The sequence below is a fragment of the Agelaius tricolor genome, unplaced genomic scaffold (assembly GCF_023055355.1).
Source record: "Agelaius tricolor isolate 1412-34295 unplaced genomic scaffold, bAgeTri1.0.p SCAF_3, whole genome shotgun sequence".
NCBI lineage: Eukaryota > Metazoa > Chordata > Aves > Passeriformes > Icteridae > Agelaius > Agelaius tricolor.
The window spans coordinates 57504913-57517747 of NW_027269263.1; the positions used below are offsets into that span (position 1 = coordinate 57504913).

General features: G+C 42.8%; 2 protein-coding genes across 5 annotated transcripts in view; one reads left to right on the plus strand and one right to left on the minus strand.

The window, feature by feature from the left end:
* Positions 1–4421, minus strand: part of FAM185A (family with sequence similarity 185 member A) — a 37234-nt gene extending 32813 nt beyond the window's left edge. For all 3 annotated transcript variants that reach the window (XM_071423976.1, XM_071423978.1, XM_071423977.1), the window contains exon 1: positions 3916–4421. In XM_071423976.1, coding sequence (XP_071280077.1) covers positions 3916–4288 — 373 coding nt within the window. In that variant the 5' untranslated portion in view covers positions 4289–4421. The remainder of the gene's footprint in view (positions 1–3915) is intronic.
* Positions 4422–4612: 191 nt separating this feature from the next.
* CCDC146 (coiled-coil domain containing 146) overlaps positions 4613–12835 on the plus strand; it is a 65642-nt gene continuing 57419 nt past the window's right edge. The window contains exons 1-2 of one of the 2 annotated variants that reach the window (XM_071423980.1): positions 4613–4763; positions 11360–11658. In XM_071423980.1, the coding sequence (XP_071280081.1) occupies positions 11371–11658 (288 nt within the window). In that variant the 5' untranslated portion in view covers positions 4613–4763; positions 11360–11370. The remainder of the gene's footprint in view (positions 4764–11359; positions 11659–12835) is intronic. The other variant, XM_071423979.1, reaches the window with a different exon arrangement.

The window sequence follows — 12835 nt, forward strand, 5'->3', positions numbered from 1 at the left end:
TAGCCAGTTTGATTCCTCCCTAGCAAAGACAAGGGCTGAAGCCAACTTAAGCCACATAAACCACAAAGAATGCATGAAGATCTTTGTGGTGTAAAAGACTTGTATCAGAAATGAAGGTATTTAGGAAAACAGAAACACTTTGGTATCAGAATGTAAGCAGGGGTACCCCAGGGTATTTAAGCAGCCCAGTTATTAAGCTGCCTTAAGCTATAATACTTGAAATAGACTGGATAATTATGTCTTTTCTGATGACTCAGCAGCCCTAGAATTATCTCAAATTATGGTTATGCAAGCCCTCAGTACAGTTTACTTCTGCATACTCATGCAGTCAATGTATAGTAACCAGAAATCAAAGGGCTGGTTTCAGGTTTAATTAACACATGCCAAAATAAATAAGCCTGATTAAACAGAAATTCCTTGACATCTGCCATCAGTGAAGGTTAGATGTATCAGAGAAGATTATCAGATCATGTATGGTATTGAAATCCTATAGAGCTCAAAAACAGACACTAAGACAAACAGAGGATCTTTTGGTACTTGCCCCACTAAGCTGCTTAGAGGTTGCCTTGGTTTAAAATGCATATTCAAGCTCAGCATCTTTCACACATGCTCTTCATTCAGGCTCTAAGGAGCTTTAGATAACTTGCAGCTTCCTGGATAAGCTCCAAGAAAAATTGTGAAAGCTGTTATGAAATGCCTTAACTTCCAAAGTGAAGAAAACAAGCAAAAGCTGAAAAGAGATTCACATCAACCCCTCAACTTCTTGCAACTAAGTGACTGAGAGAGCTCAGGCAAAACCACCTGAGCAGAACAGAGCTAACATCTTCCTCATGCATCCAAGGAAAGGCAGAGAAAAGCCAAAGTGTTTGCACAGCAACAACAGTTCCTTTCTGGTTTGAGATGTGTTTTTACAAGGGATAAGATCTTTTGTTTATAAAATGAAATTTAATGGATAATTATTTTTTAAATAAATAAACTGAGCTACTCAAGCACAAACTAATGCTCAGAAGATAAAAAAACCCCAAACTAGAGCTGAAAGGACACTTAAAAGTAGAATCTCAGTGCAAGCAAAAATTCTCCTTCACTGAGTAGAAACTTAAAACACCCAAACCCCCCACACTTACATTTCTGTAAATATATGTCTAGATGCACCTGGATGACAACAATAATACATCATGCTAACCATGGGGTGACAAAGAGCCACTTGTGGAAGGACATTACAACCCACAGATTGTCCAGGGAACCTGAATTGCATGAGCTTACCACAAACCCAAGTGGAACAGCTTAGAAACTACAAAAAAAAGAAAACCTGTTTCAAGAAGAAAGCCCCTAAGACTGTCTGCAGTGTTGGCTGAAATTCAGAATATAGTAAGAATCTCAAAGACAGGAAAAAAGTGAAATTATTGTTTTCCATCAATCAGGATTTATTATCAAGACTTTCAGGAAGATTCCTCACATTGCAACCCTTTATGAAGGTTGAAATTCTTCACATCTTAACACAATGAATTCTGCACCTTGAGAATAACCAGCTAAGGAGTGACTTGTAACAGTCACTCAGAGATCCTGGAGAGACCAAAATAGTAAAGGACTGCAGTAACCAGACACACCTGAGAACTGAAGGGTAATAAATTAGACACTGGGCTTGTTTCATTCTCAGCAATTATGGGATGGACTCTGTGAATGTGCTACAGACAAGCCAAGGTAATCTTTGTGCTTGCCAAGCAAGGGAGGGGAAAAAATAAAAAGAAGAGCTGTAAGATAGCAACTGAAAATTCTCAGGTAAGAGTCAAGGCTACAAGACTCTTGGAGAAGACAGTCCAGCTAGAGTTCAATGACAGAGTCAAGGAATAAAGAGGTAACATCTGATCTGTTTAAGAGATCCAACTTGGGTTTTCAAATGTCTTTAACAATTCCTTAGTTCCCTACTGTCTTTCAGCTATAAGCTGTGCACCACCTTCAACAGTACAAGAAGCTGGAAATCAGCACAAATAGCAAGGCTGAAAACTTGTATCAATGGCATCAAATTATTCAGACTAGTTAAAAGCTCACTGACAAATTGCAGGAGGACCTTGGAATACCACATACTCAAATGATAAAGTAGCAGGAAATTAAACTGTGGGACTCTGACAAGAGTTTACCAGGAAGCTCTTACCCTGAAACTGTTTCTATACACTCAGCAGAGATCCACTGAGGTGTTCAGCTGTATCAGGCTCTGAAAATCCTGTGATGAAAACAGTTGACAGCTAAGAGAGTGCTTAGATGAAATATCATTTACATTTGTTCTGTTCTTACCCTTCCCTGAGCATCTGTTTATGACCAGAGGCAGGGCAGTGGTTGCTGGAGTCATGGTAGGAATCAGCACAGCCATTCTGACAGAGCAAAGCACACTGAGGGCAGGAAGGCTGAGATTATATGCACAAATATTCTGTATTTAGTTACAGAATATTTGTGCATATATTAGTTGCTAGGAAACAAAACAGACCCTAAGTTGTGATAAACATATGTAAGAAACACCCCTTCAGTTATAAGCAGTGTTTAAAAAAATTAAATTATAGGGATGAGTAAGACTGGAAAATGTGAGAATGATGCTATGTCAAACCCATAGAATTTCTCCATTTTGAATTATGTACAGTTCAGGTCCTTGTAAAAGAAAACAAGAAGAGAAAAAAGCACATTGCAGAACTTTCCCTAAGACAGAGGGTGGGAAAAAAAGTAAAGTAACATAAAAGGTGCAGAATGCCTTTGCTGTATGTAACATCATATTCTACAAAAGTCATAGATTACATGAATGAAGTGTAAGTAGGGTGGGATTGTTCATCATTTCTCATATCACAACTGCAGCAGGGCATTAAATAAAATAAAGCAGCAGTCTTCAATAACTTTAAGAAAACAACACACCAGATGCATTGTACATCAAAGTTCTTCCAGCATGATGAAACATTCTGCCCTGTATAGGAAAATTGCCCAAATGCATAAGAAAAAACCAAAACGACATTAGTGACTGAACACAAATCTCTGAGTCTGTACTTCCTAAACTCAGGGAAACTGTCAGAACTTTACCATCAGTTCAGCAGAGATATTTATTGGCTTCAGCCACTATAGCTGCTCTCCCAAACTGTGTTCCACACAAGAAACCCTGCACAGATTATAACCCTGTGCCCAAAAAGATAATGCAACGTTTGTACCGGACAAGGGAGCCCTCCTTTATTTCATCTGCACCGTTACCTCCCAGGCTCCTCTTTCGATCCTGCGGAGAGCCCTCCACACACAAACCCTGCCGGAGCTGCTGGATGCCGCAGCCCTGCCGGAGCAGCCCCAGGAGACCAGGGGTGCCCAGGATGCTGCTGGATGCCGCAGCCCTGCCGGAGCAGCCCCAGGAGAGCAGGGGTGCCCAGGATGCTGCAGCCCTGCTGGAGCAGCCCCAGGAGGGCAGGGGTGCCCAGGATGCTGCTGGATGCTGCAGCCCTGCCGGAGCAGCCCCAGGAGAGCAGGGGTGCCCAGGATGCTGCCCAGGGGCCGGGTCTCTCTGGAGCAGCCCCAGGAGGGCAGGGGTGCCCAGGATGCTGCGCAGGGGCCGGGTCTCTCTGGAGCAGCCCCAGGAGGGCAGGGGTGCCCAGGATGCTGCCCCGGGGCCGGGTCTCTCTGGAGCAGCCGCTGCCAAGCACAGGTGTCAGCGAGCGCTCCGAGTGCCCCTCACCAGCTCAGGTTCCAGCACAAACCACTACTGGCAAAAAGGTCACCAACAAATCGCGTATCCCAACACCCAGGAACACTCCAGAGAGCTCAGGAACCACAGCGGGGCGTTCTGAACCAGCCAGGGCGCGATGCCGATTCCCAACACCGCCTTCCAGCCAGCCCAGGCCAGGCCCGCTCCCGGTGGGACCGCCGCGATCCGTGCACCTCCCCCGCCCTCACCGAACTTCACCGGCGTCCGGACGTCCACGGCGGTCTTGCTGTCCACGCCGTCCGCCACGATCGCCACCTGCCCCAGCGCCTCATCGTGCTCCACCCGCACCGGGTCCCGCTCCCGCTCCCGCCCGGGGCTGCCGCCGCTCACGGACACCAGCACCCGGTCCGCGCCCGGGTAGCGCTGCGGGTCCAGCGGGCGGACGCTCACCTGGCACGGCAGCCGCACCCGCAGCCGCCCCCGCGGGCTCACCGACAGCGCCCACTCCCGCGGCGGGGGCGGGCCGGGGCCGCTGCGACCGCGGCGGGGCACGGGCGGCGCCCACTGCCCGCCCGCCGCTCGCACAGCCAGGGCCGCCCAGCGCGGGGGCAGCGCCCTCATTGCCGCCGGCAGGGCGAGAGCGCCCGGGAGCCGCGTCAGGAGCGCCCGGGACCGACGGGACCGGACCTGACGGGACGAGGCCGCTCCCGGCGGGCGGCCGTGACCCCCGGCCGGTCACGTGGCCGGGCTGCACGCGGGGAGCGGCACCGGCACGGCCGGTAAACAGGCGGTGGCTCCGCCGCGAAGCCTCCTGGGAGTCGTAGTTCTACAGCGCGCGGAAGGAACTACAGCCGTGCCCACGAGCCTATCGGAGAGCGGGGAGGGCGGGGCATTGCCGAAAGCCTGTTGCTATTGGGTCACAGGGCGGACGCCGCAGCCAATCAGAAGCTGGGGTGGCTGAGGCGGGCGGGAGGCGGTGCGCGGGTCGCCATAGTGACAGGGACGCCACTCGGCCGGGCCGGGCCGGGAGGGAGCCGAGGGAGCCGGGACTGGGGCCAAGAGAGGCAAAGCCGCGGCTCCGACGTCGAGGGGGGAAGTAAGTCAAGCGGTGCCGCCACAGCCTTTTTTGAGGAGTCCCTGAGGGCCGGGGGTGCGACCCCCAGGCGGGCCCGTATCGTGAGGAGATGGGGTCCCGCGGCAGCCCGCCCCTCAGGGCACCTCAGCCACAGCCAGCCTGCCTGTGCTGACATGTCCCCGGCCAGCCCGGTGTAGGAGCAGTTTGACAGATGTGTTGGAAAACCAGTTATTTGTTGTTGTTTTTTTGAAGTGATAGCACAAAGCACCAGAATCGCTCTGTCAGTAACTTTTGGTCAATATGTTAGGTGTTGTACTGCTTTTTAGCAGTTCTGAAGCCAAGCAATTAAATATTTTCCTGAGATCTCAAATAAGCCATAAAACAATTGTCCTCATAGGATTTATAAACAAGCAGGGAAGCACTTAATTGAGTTTAAAAGACTCTTCTGGACTTCATACCCCACATTATCATCGTATAACAATTTTAAAAAATGAGGTGGGGCATGTGGGCATTGGATGATGTACAGTCAGGGGCTGAATTCTAGTAATAGTTGTTGTTTACTGCCAATAATGAGAGAAAAATGTACAGCAAGCTGCATTGTTTTAGCAAAATTGCAACACAAGTAATAATGAAATCTGGGCCTGTTACTTAATTCCTGTCTCCTTTTTGCATTCCATGTGTTTCTTTTTCATAAATAACCATGCAAGCATGATACTTAGTCATCAAATACTTTTCATCTCATTAGCCCTATTTCTATTTCTGTCACCGTCTGGCTTTGATTATTTATGAATATGAACTGACATCTCAGTGTCCAAGAGGCAGGAAAATTGCCCTATTTTTTTGGTCCATCAGTAATTTTCACTGCGGAAAGTTTAATGAAGATTCACATTCATCAGTTAAATTATTGCATTGGTTTATATTACTCAGTCTCAAAAAATAATTAGGCTAAACACAAAAAGGGGCTAGCCTGTTTTATGACAGTCTAATATACAAAAATTGAATTCTAGAAAGTCAAAAAAGTATCAAAAATATCTTGGGACATGATGGAGGCTGCAAGGTTGTTTTTGGGTTTTTTTCCCAAGTCTTCAGAAATAGTGGATTTGGGGAAAAAAATCTACAAAATTCTCACCTTTGAGACCAATCCCAAATGTGGATGTCAGATTGTTTGTCAGGGGGAAGTTGTTACCGATGTGTAACAAGTGCGTTGCAATGTGCTATAACCCCGCTAGATGACAGCCAGTTCAGCCGATAACTCACAGAACTCCGTGCTCCGATTGCTCCGGGGAATCCGGCCCCGGGTGGGGTCACTGCTGCCCCCTCTCTCCCTGGGTCAGTGCTGCTGCTCCTGACCCTGGACTCCCACCGCCTCTGAAGCGACAGTGCTGCCTTCCTAAGCTCCTTTTCCTGCAGGAGCTTGGCATTTGGTGCTCCTCACACAGGCTGAGCTTTATCAGTACCCACAATCTGCACTAAACTGGGCTCTGCATCGCCTTTAATGCTGTCAGGCTTTGCATAGTTGAGAAGTTAGTTCAAGAAACCATTCCAATATGTTTAAGCCTCGATTATGTTTATATTTCATTGTTGCTGCTGGGTTTTCTCATTAGATACAGTCTAAGCATGCATGGTTAAAAATACTGAACAAAACAGATTAAAAGTAATTGCCAGGAAGAGGTTCTTTCTCCATACATCTGAAACCTCATGTGTTTAATGTTTTATTTATGTCATCTATATTTTTTCCTATATTGATTCTGTTTAACTTTCATGCTTTTATTTGGATCAGCTGTATAGCATGTAGCAGACTCCAACAGTGAAAGAATATTTATTTATTCATTTATTCATTTACTTACTTGTTTCCCTTTTTCATTTTTTGACTTGTCATTTGCAGGAAAAGAAAGCTATATCAAATTTATAAGTGAAGATATAATTAGAACTCTGCTTTTAATAGCTACATGATTTCTTAGTGAATTACAATCCTTATTTGCCATTTTATTGGTGTTGTATGCCAAAGAATATTCAGTATTTCATGCAAAAGACCAAAAAACCCTAGAACTCATGGAAGTTCTATAAAGTGATTTAAAATAGATTTTAAGCCAAAGTATTATCAGATGCACTTTTAGGCTAAGGTGAAAGAGAGATTTCAAGGAAAGAGAAATTATTTACAGGGGAGACTGTAGAAGGAATGCATTTTTCTAACTTTTGTGTTTATCACAGAATAATCACAAACTGCTGCAGGTAACCAGAGGGTATAAACTTAGTCTGCCTGGGCAGGATTAATTTTACCCATTTGCTATAATTGTAATGCAGAAATAATGTGACTTGACTTCTCAGGAAAATAGGGCCACCTGTATTTGCACTTTGAGGTTTTTTTAGTGGTGCATTTCTGAACTGCTTCCTTGAATCTTCTTAGTTCCTAAGGTCTAGAGTTCAGTAAGTAGACAAATTATGTTTTGTTTGTTTCCTCCTCTGTACTTTAGCATTGCAAAGCACACAATGGTTTGGATTTCAGGGATTTTCTTGTTTGTCACACTACCAGAAGTTTTCTGAGGAAAGTTAGTTCCTCATGGAAACTATGTGAAATGACAAATCTTACCATTCAAATTCTCCTTATCTTAGCCATATCTAATTAGAACTCCAGCAGATAAAGTCTGTGTGTGGCTCAGGGTGGTTCTTTCCCAAATAGCAGAGACTTGAAAACAAGGGAAAACAGCAGAACTTACGAAGGAAATGTTGAGCAGTTTAGGTAGAAATTGTTATCAGTTTATGGTGTGCTCTCATTTCCCCAAAGTGGTGAGGTTGTACAGTCTAATCAAACAATCCATTCTGATTCACATGCCTTTGATAATGTCCTATTGTACATGAAGTAGTTTTAGATTCAATCATTGTTTAATATTGTTTAGCATTGTTGGCATGGCTTTGTTGTTTCAACTCACACCCATTCATGCTGAAGCACAGACTCTGTCCAGTTAAAACAAAAGGTCTTCTACTTTAACATTAGGGAAAAGGCATTAAAAATAATTTTAGGGTGTGGAAAGAGGATCACTGTGTGATAGAATAAATCTATGGTGCTCCTCTTATTAATATTACCTGTAGGTCTCATCCCTTCTCTTTCAAGAGGATATGGTAGAACTGAAAAAGTTTTGGAGAAGGATAAGGACAGTGGAAGGCAGAGAAGGGCTTTCATGCCAGTGACAGCAGGTGGATTGTCTGCTTCAGCCTAGAAAAAGGATTATCAAATGATGATTCAACATTAGAAATAAACCTACTGGCACAGAAAAGTTGTGATTATTCAGTGACTCATCCAGTAAAAGGACTAGGTGACATCAAGGAGCCAGATTCAACAAGAAGTACCATGTCATACCAAGATAAAATGAAAATCTCCATCCCCCTGGATTTTAGCAATACTGAAAGTTTTGAGTGAGTTCAAGGAGAAAGGGGATGGGTTCATAGAAGCATCACCACACCATGACTGGTGGGTACTTCTCTCCCTCCCCAGGCATCCAGTTGTAGGCTGGAATTGTGCAGAGATGTAGGGGGATAGAATATAAGAAAAATAAAGATAGTGTAGAAAGTAATCTTACCCCTAAGGAGTTGCAGCTGGGCCAATTATCAAAGATTAGGAACAGGCCTGACTTTACCAGGCCACAGCTGTAGCCAATGAGAAGAAGATGCTATAAAAGAGTGGGGTGGCTGGGTGAGAAGGAACTGGAGTCAGTGGCTGCTTTGTGAGGAGGAAAGAGGCCATGCTCTGAGGAGCTGCCCACGAGAAACACCAAGAAGGTATGGAACCTTTGTGCTAGGAGACAGCAGTATGGAACCCCTGCAATAACATGACAACACAGAGATAGGTGATTCACCTTCTTACCTGGACCTGCATCTCTTTATGCTTAGAATAAAATTTTACTGCTTTTTGTATCTGTCCCTCTGAAAAGAGCAAATGCAGCTAAGTGTCGACTACCTGAATTCTGCACTGATTTGTGTATGAACATTGCTGTTTGCTAGAGAGAGGCAGAAGTAAAGAAGCTGAAATTAGTCTGGGGAATCTGAGTTCAGACTTCTATTATTATTATTATTATTATTGCTGCCCTGAAGCTGTTTCACAAGACAGTTCTCAGCCTGATTTGACCCAGGTTCCAAAACAGCCTTGTAATTCCTGTTCTCTGCAATTCTCTGTCTTGGATCAAGGCTGTGATATTGTTTGCAGTTCTGCAGTTTGAAAACATCCTTACTTGTTGGGATATTCTGTGAAGTTAGAAATTATGACAACTTTCACTCCTGTTTCAGTTAGGCAGTTTATTTACCAGATCCTGCAAAGACACAAATGTTCTGCCTTGCTGTTCAAAGTTTATAGATCTAATTTTATATAAGCTGAATAATATATTTAGTAATGTAGCAGGTAATGGAAGATTGCTAAACTTATTTTAATGTCCCATAAACCTACATATGTTTTGTTTATGTCTGCCTCCTCTTAAAAAAAAAAAAAAAGCTGAGGCTTTTCTAATGGTTTTTCTCTGTCTCAGATTCTTATAGTTGTGTCTTAAAACTATAAAAAGTTTAGTTATAAAACTAAATTTTTCAGATTCAGAAGGTTTGGGTTTTTTTATTGCCTCCCTGCCCAGCAGACTGGAGTCTTGTAAGGACTCGTGTACTGGGAGGAGGTATATTTTTGACTGATGTCAAGTGTATGTTTCACATACAAGTACTGATGAATACGCCTACACCCATGAAACTCTCATATTTTGGCATTGTTCTACAAAGAGTTTCCCTCTAAGTTGAGAGGCGCAAATAAAGCAACAGTAGCCATAAATACAAAATGTACATGCTAAAATATTCAGCAGTTCTTTACAGATAAAAAATCACTTGCTATTTATAAATGTGTGTACATGTTTATGTATAGTAACTTGGAGTTTATTTCTTGGCCTCTATGATGTTTACAGTTATTTCACAATGTTTTGACTCCTCCAGGAGGGATCATGAAATTGCTTTTTTTTCCATAAGCAAATACAGACACTGAAAACTCTCTAGAAGTCAAAATGTTCCTGAAGGAATTCCAAACAGTACTGAAGAAAGTAATAAACTTGCCAGTTTAACTTTCACTACCATTATAGACAAATAACTTTTCAAAAGGTGCATACAAACAACCCAACACTTTTGTATTCATTTTCCCACCACAATTATAAAAAGCAATTATACTTTTCTTAACTGTCAGTTTTCTGGCTGTGCAATGCCAAATTGCACTGTCTGTTTCATTGAAAAGATCTGGTATATGTTATAGAAGTAGTCTCAAAATTTCTTCTTAATTTTATTACAGTTTTAATTTTGGTTGACCTTGATTTATAGTGAGATTAAAAGAGAGCACTCTTTTAAAAAAAGAGGAAGGTCTCCCACATATTATGTGAAATGCTAAATAATGTCAAGACTGCCTAATTTGAAGAGGATTCTGCAACTTTGGCAGCTGATATGGGTTTTATTGTGATGTGGTTCCATAGCAGAATACAATATCCTCTTCATAATAAATAGCTAATGTAGAAAGACCTGCTGGTATCAGGTGAACATTTGCAAAAGTCAGTTATCTTTCTCCCAAAATTTTGCACTAAAATACTGTGATACTGATCTGTCCCTTTCTGTCATCTAAAACAACTTCAGTGAACTTGTGAAGGAATTCTTGAACTCTTCCATTTCCACTTTGAACTGTTTCTTGCTCTACAAGTGCTCCATACCTCCCCTCTCTCACTATGTCATGGCAAGATTTCTGTGTCCCTCTTCCCCTCTCTTCCCTCCGTAAGATGCTTATTGCCTCTGGTGGATCATCCCATGTCTCCTTTATCTTTCTCTTGTGATGTTTTTGTCACCTTTCATGTTTCTTCATGTAAAAAGTTGGTATTTTACAACTCTTTGGATATACAAAACATGCTGTTATGCCAGAAGATGGGTTTTGCAGATATTAACTCACATTTGATGTAATGATGAAGACCTAATTGATGGACATTGCTGATTTATCAGGGTACCAGGAGCATTGTATCCCCTTGTATTCTGCCTCCTATTTCCTTTGCTCACTCTGGCATTTTCACACATCCCAAAGAGTTCTGATGATTGAAGCTTGGGAACATAATTCTCAAGTGCTGGACCAAGATAGTAAACACAAAGTGAAATTATAGGAACTTTATGGCATTAAGTCCAATCTTACTAAGTAAGTACTCAATGTCCTAATCTAGCTGTTTCTAATGGAAGTATCTTAGAGATTTCAATTCCTATATGACAGATATTAATATGGGATTTTTCTATAATGTAAATATAGCAAAATTATATTTTCCAACAGCCCTGCTTGCTCCAACCTTCTTTAATTTCTCTGTCTGTGCATTTATTAAAAGACTGTGTTACCTAAATGGAATAAGAGCTTTCTTCAGGATATTTTAAAAATACTCAAGAGTATGATAGAATGATAGTGCAGCCTCTTGCATGAAGTCTTTCATGAAGTTGTAAGGGTAGAGTTATCTAATCTGCTCACATGGTTTGAATGTGGGTCTGACATGTTTATGTAGTGGTTTTCACACTACACATTTATCTTTCACAATCCCTGGATCTAATGAACTGTATTGGTGTTTTTTGTTACTTTCTAGACCTTTAAACAATGAGTCAGGCTGATGAAGGAAGTGCTGCTGACACAGAGCTGGCAACTGAGAATGAGTCACCTACCTGTGAGGTGACTGCAGCAGCTCCTAGCCAGGAGGAGGAGGGACCCACTGGCCTGACAGCAGAGGAGGAGGAGGAGGAGGGACCCACCGGCCTGACAGAGGAGGAGGAGGGACCCACCGGCCTAAAGGCAGAGGAGGAGCAGGGACCCACTAGCCTGACAGTAGAGGAGGAGCAGGGACCCACTGGCCTAACAGCAAGTCCTGCATTTCAGTGTTTAGATGAGGTACCATGTACCCCAGATTTCTCTGTCTGTAGCAGTACAAAGTAAATTATTTTGAGGTGTATCTTTTCTGCTAATAATTGAAGGTTGTTACCACAGACTATCTATATCATCCCCATTTCTTTGACTTTTTTCTAAGTGGTAAGAAAATTTTGTGAAGTAGTGTCATATTCTTGCTGGGGATGCTGTGCTTGATAGAGAATGTTATTGTTTACAGTGATCATGGCCTTAAGGGAAATGAGAATACAGAGATCTTGGTTTTGCTCTTGTAGTATTCTATCTGTAGAGGTAATTGCATCGTGATTTTTTAAAAGGCTTGGTAGCTTCAGGAGAAATCGCAGGTAAGTGGCTCCTGAGGCACTATTAATTGATGATGGTGATAGAAGAAGCCTTTTGGAGCTCAGTTTCTTTTGTGATTTTTTTGTGTTAAGGAGTCTTTTGAAATACTAAGTATTTAAAAATTTTAAATATAAAATATATATCAAATGGAATCCTTATATATGTAAGGCCAGAAGAGTTATTAAGAGATAATCTAATCCAAATTTGCCACTGAAGTAGATTCTTTGCAGATATTTGTCTTATTTGTTCTTAAATCTTTAATTGGTGGAGAGCGCTCTTTGTATATTCTTTTCCAGTATGTCATCATTGCCAGGGTTTTGTAAAAAGTTTTCCCTATATCCCAGTTTAAGTTTCCTTTGTAGTGAATAATGTAGCTTTCTTCTTGTCTTTCCCACATTAAAAAGGGAGACCTGCCAATTTCTGCCCTTTTTATAATAAAAATGTATATCTCTATCTTGTATCCTTATCAGGCTTTGTTCATACTTCATGGTTTTCTTGAAGTTCTTACCTAAAATTGCTTTACCTTGGACTCTTTCCATCTTGGATCTGTCAGATCAGTTTGCTACCCTGGCTCTCACTCTCTGCCTGCAATCTAAGGTCAGGAGAAAGGACGTGGCAAGAATTTGTAGTGAAGGGGAAAATAGGGCTGGACCTTTCGTATCCTGCTATTAGATCATACTGAACATAGTTTGAAGCTGCTGTTTTCAGTCCAGTGCCAGTGTATGGGGAGCCCATAGCTTCCAGTATTGTTGCAGCACAAACCCCCTTTATTCTCAGTCCAAGGCAGCAGCAAAAGTGCCCCCATGCCCCTTCTAAACTGTATTCTGCATTTTTTCTTTGT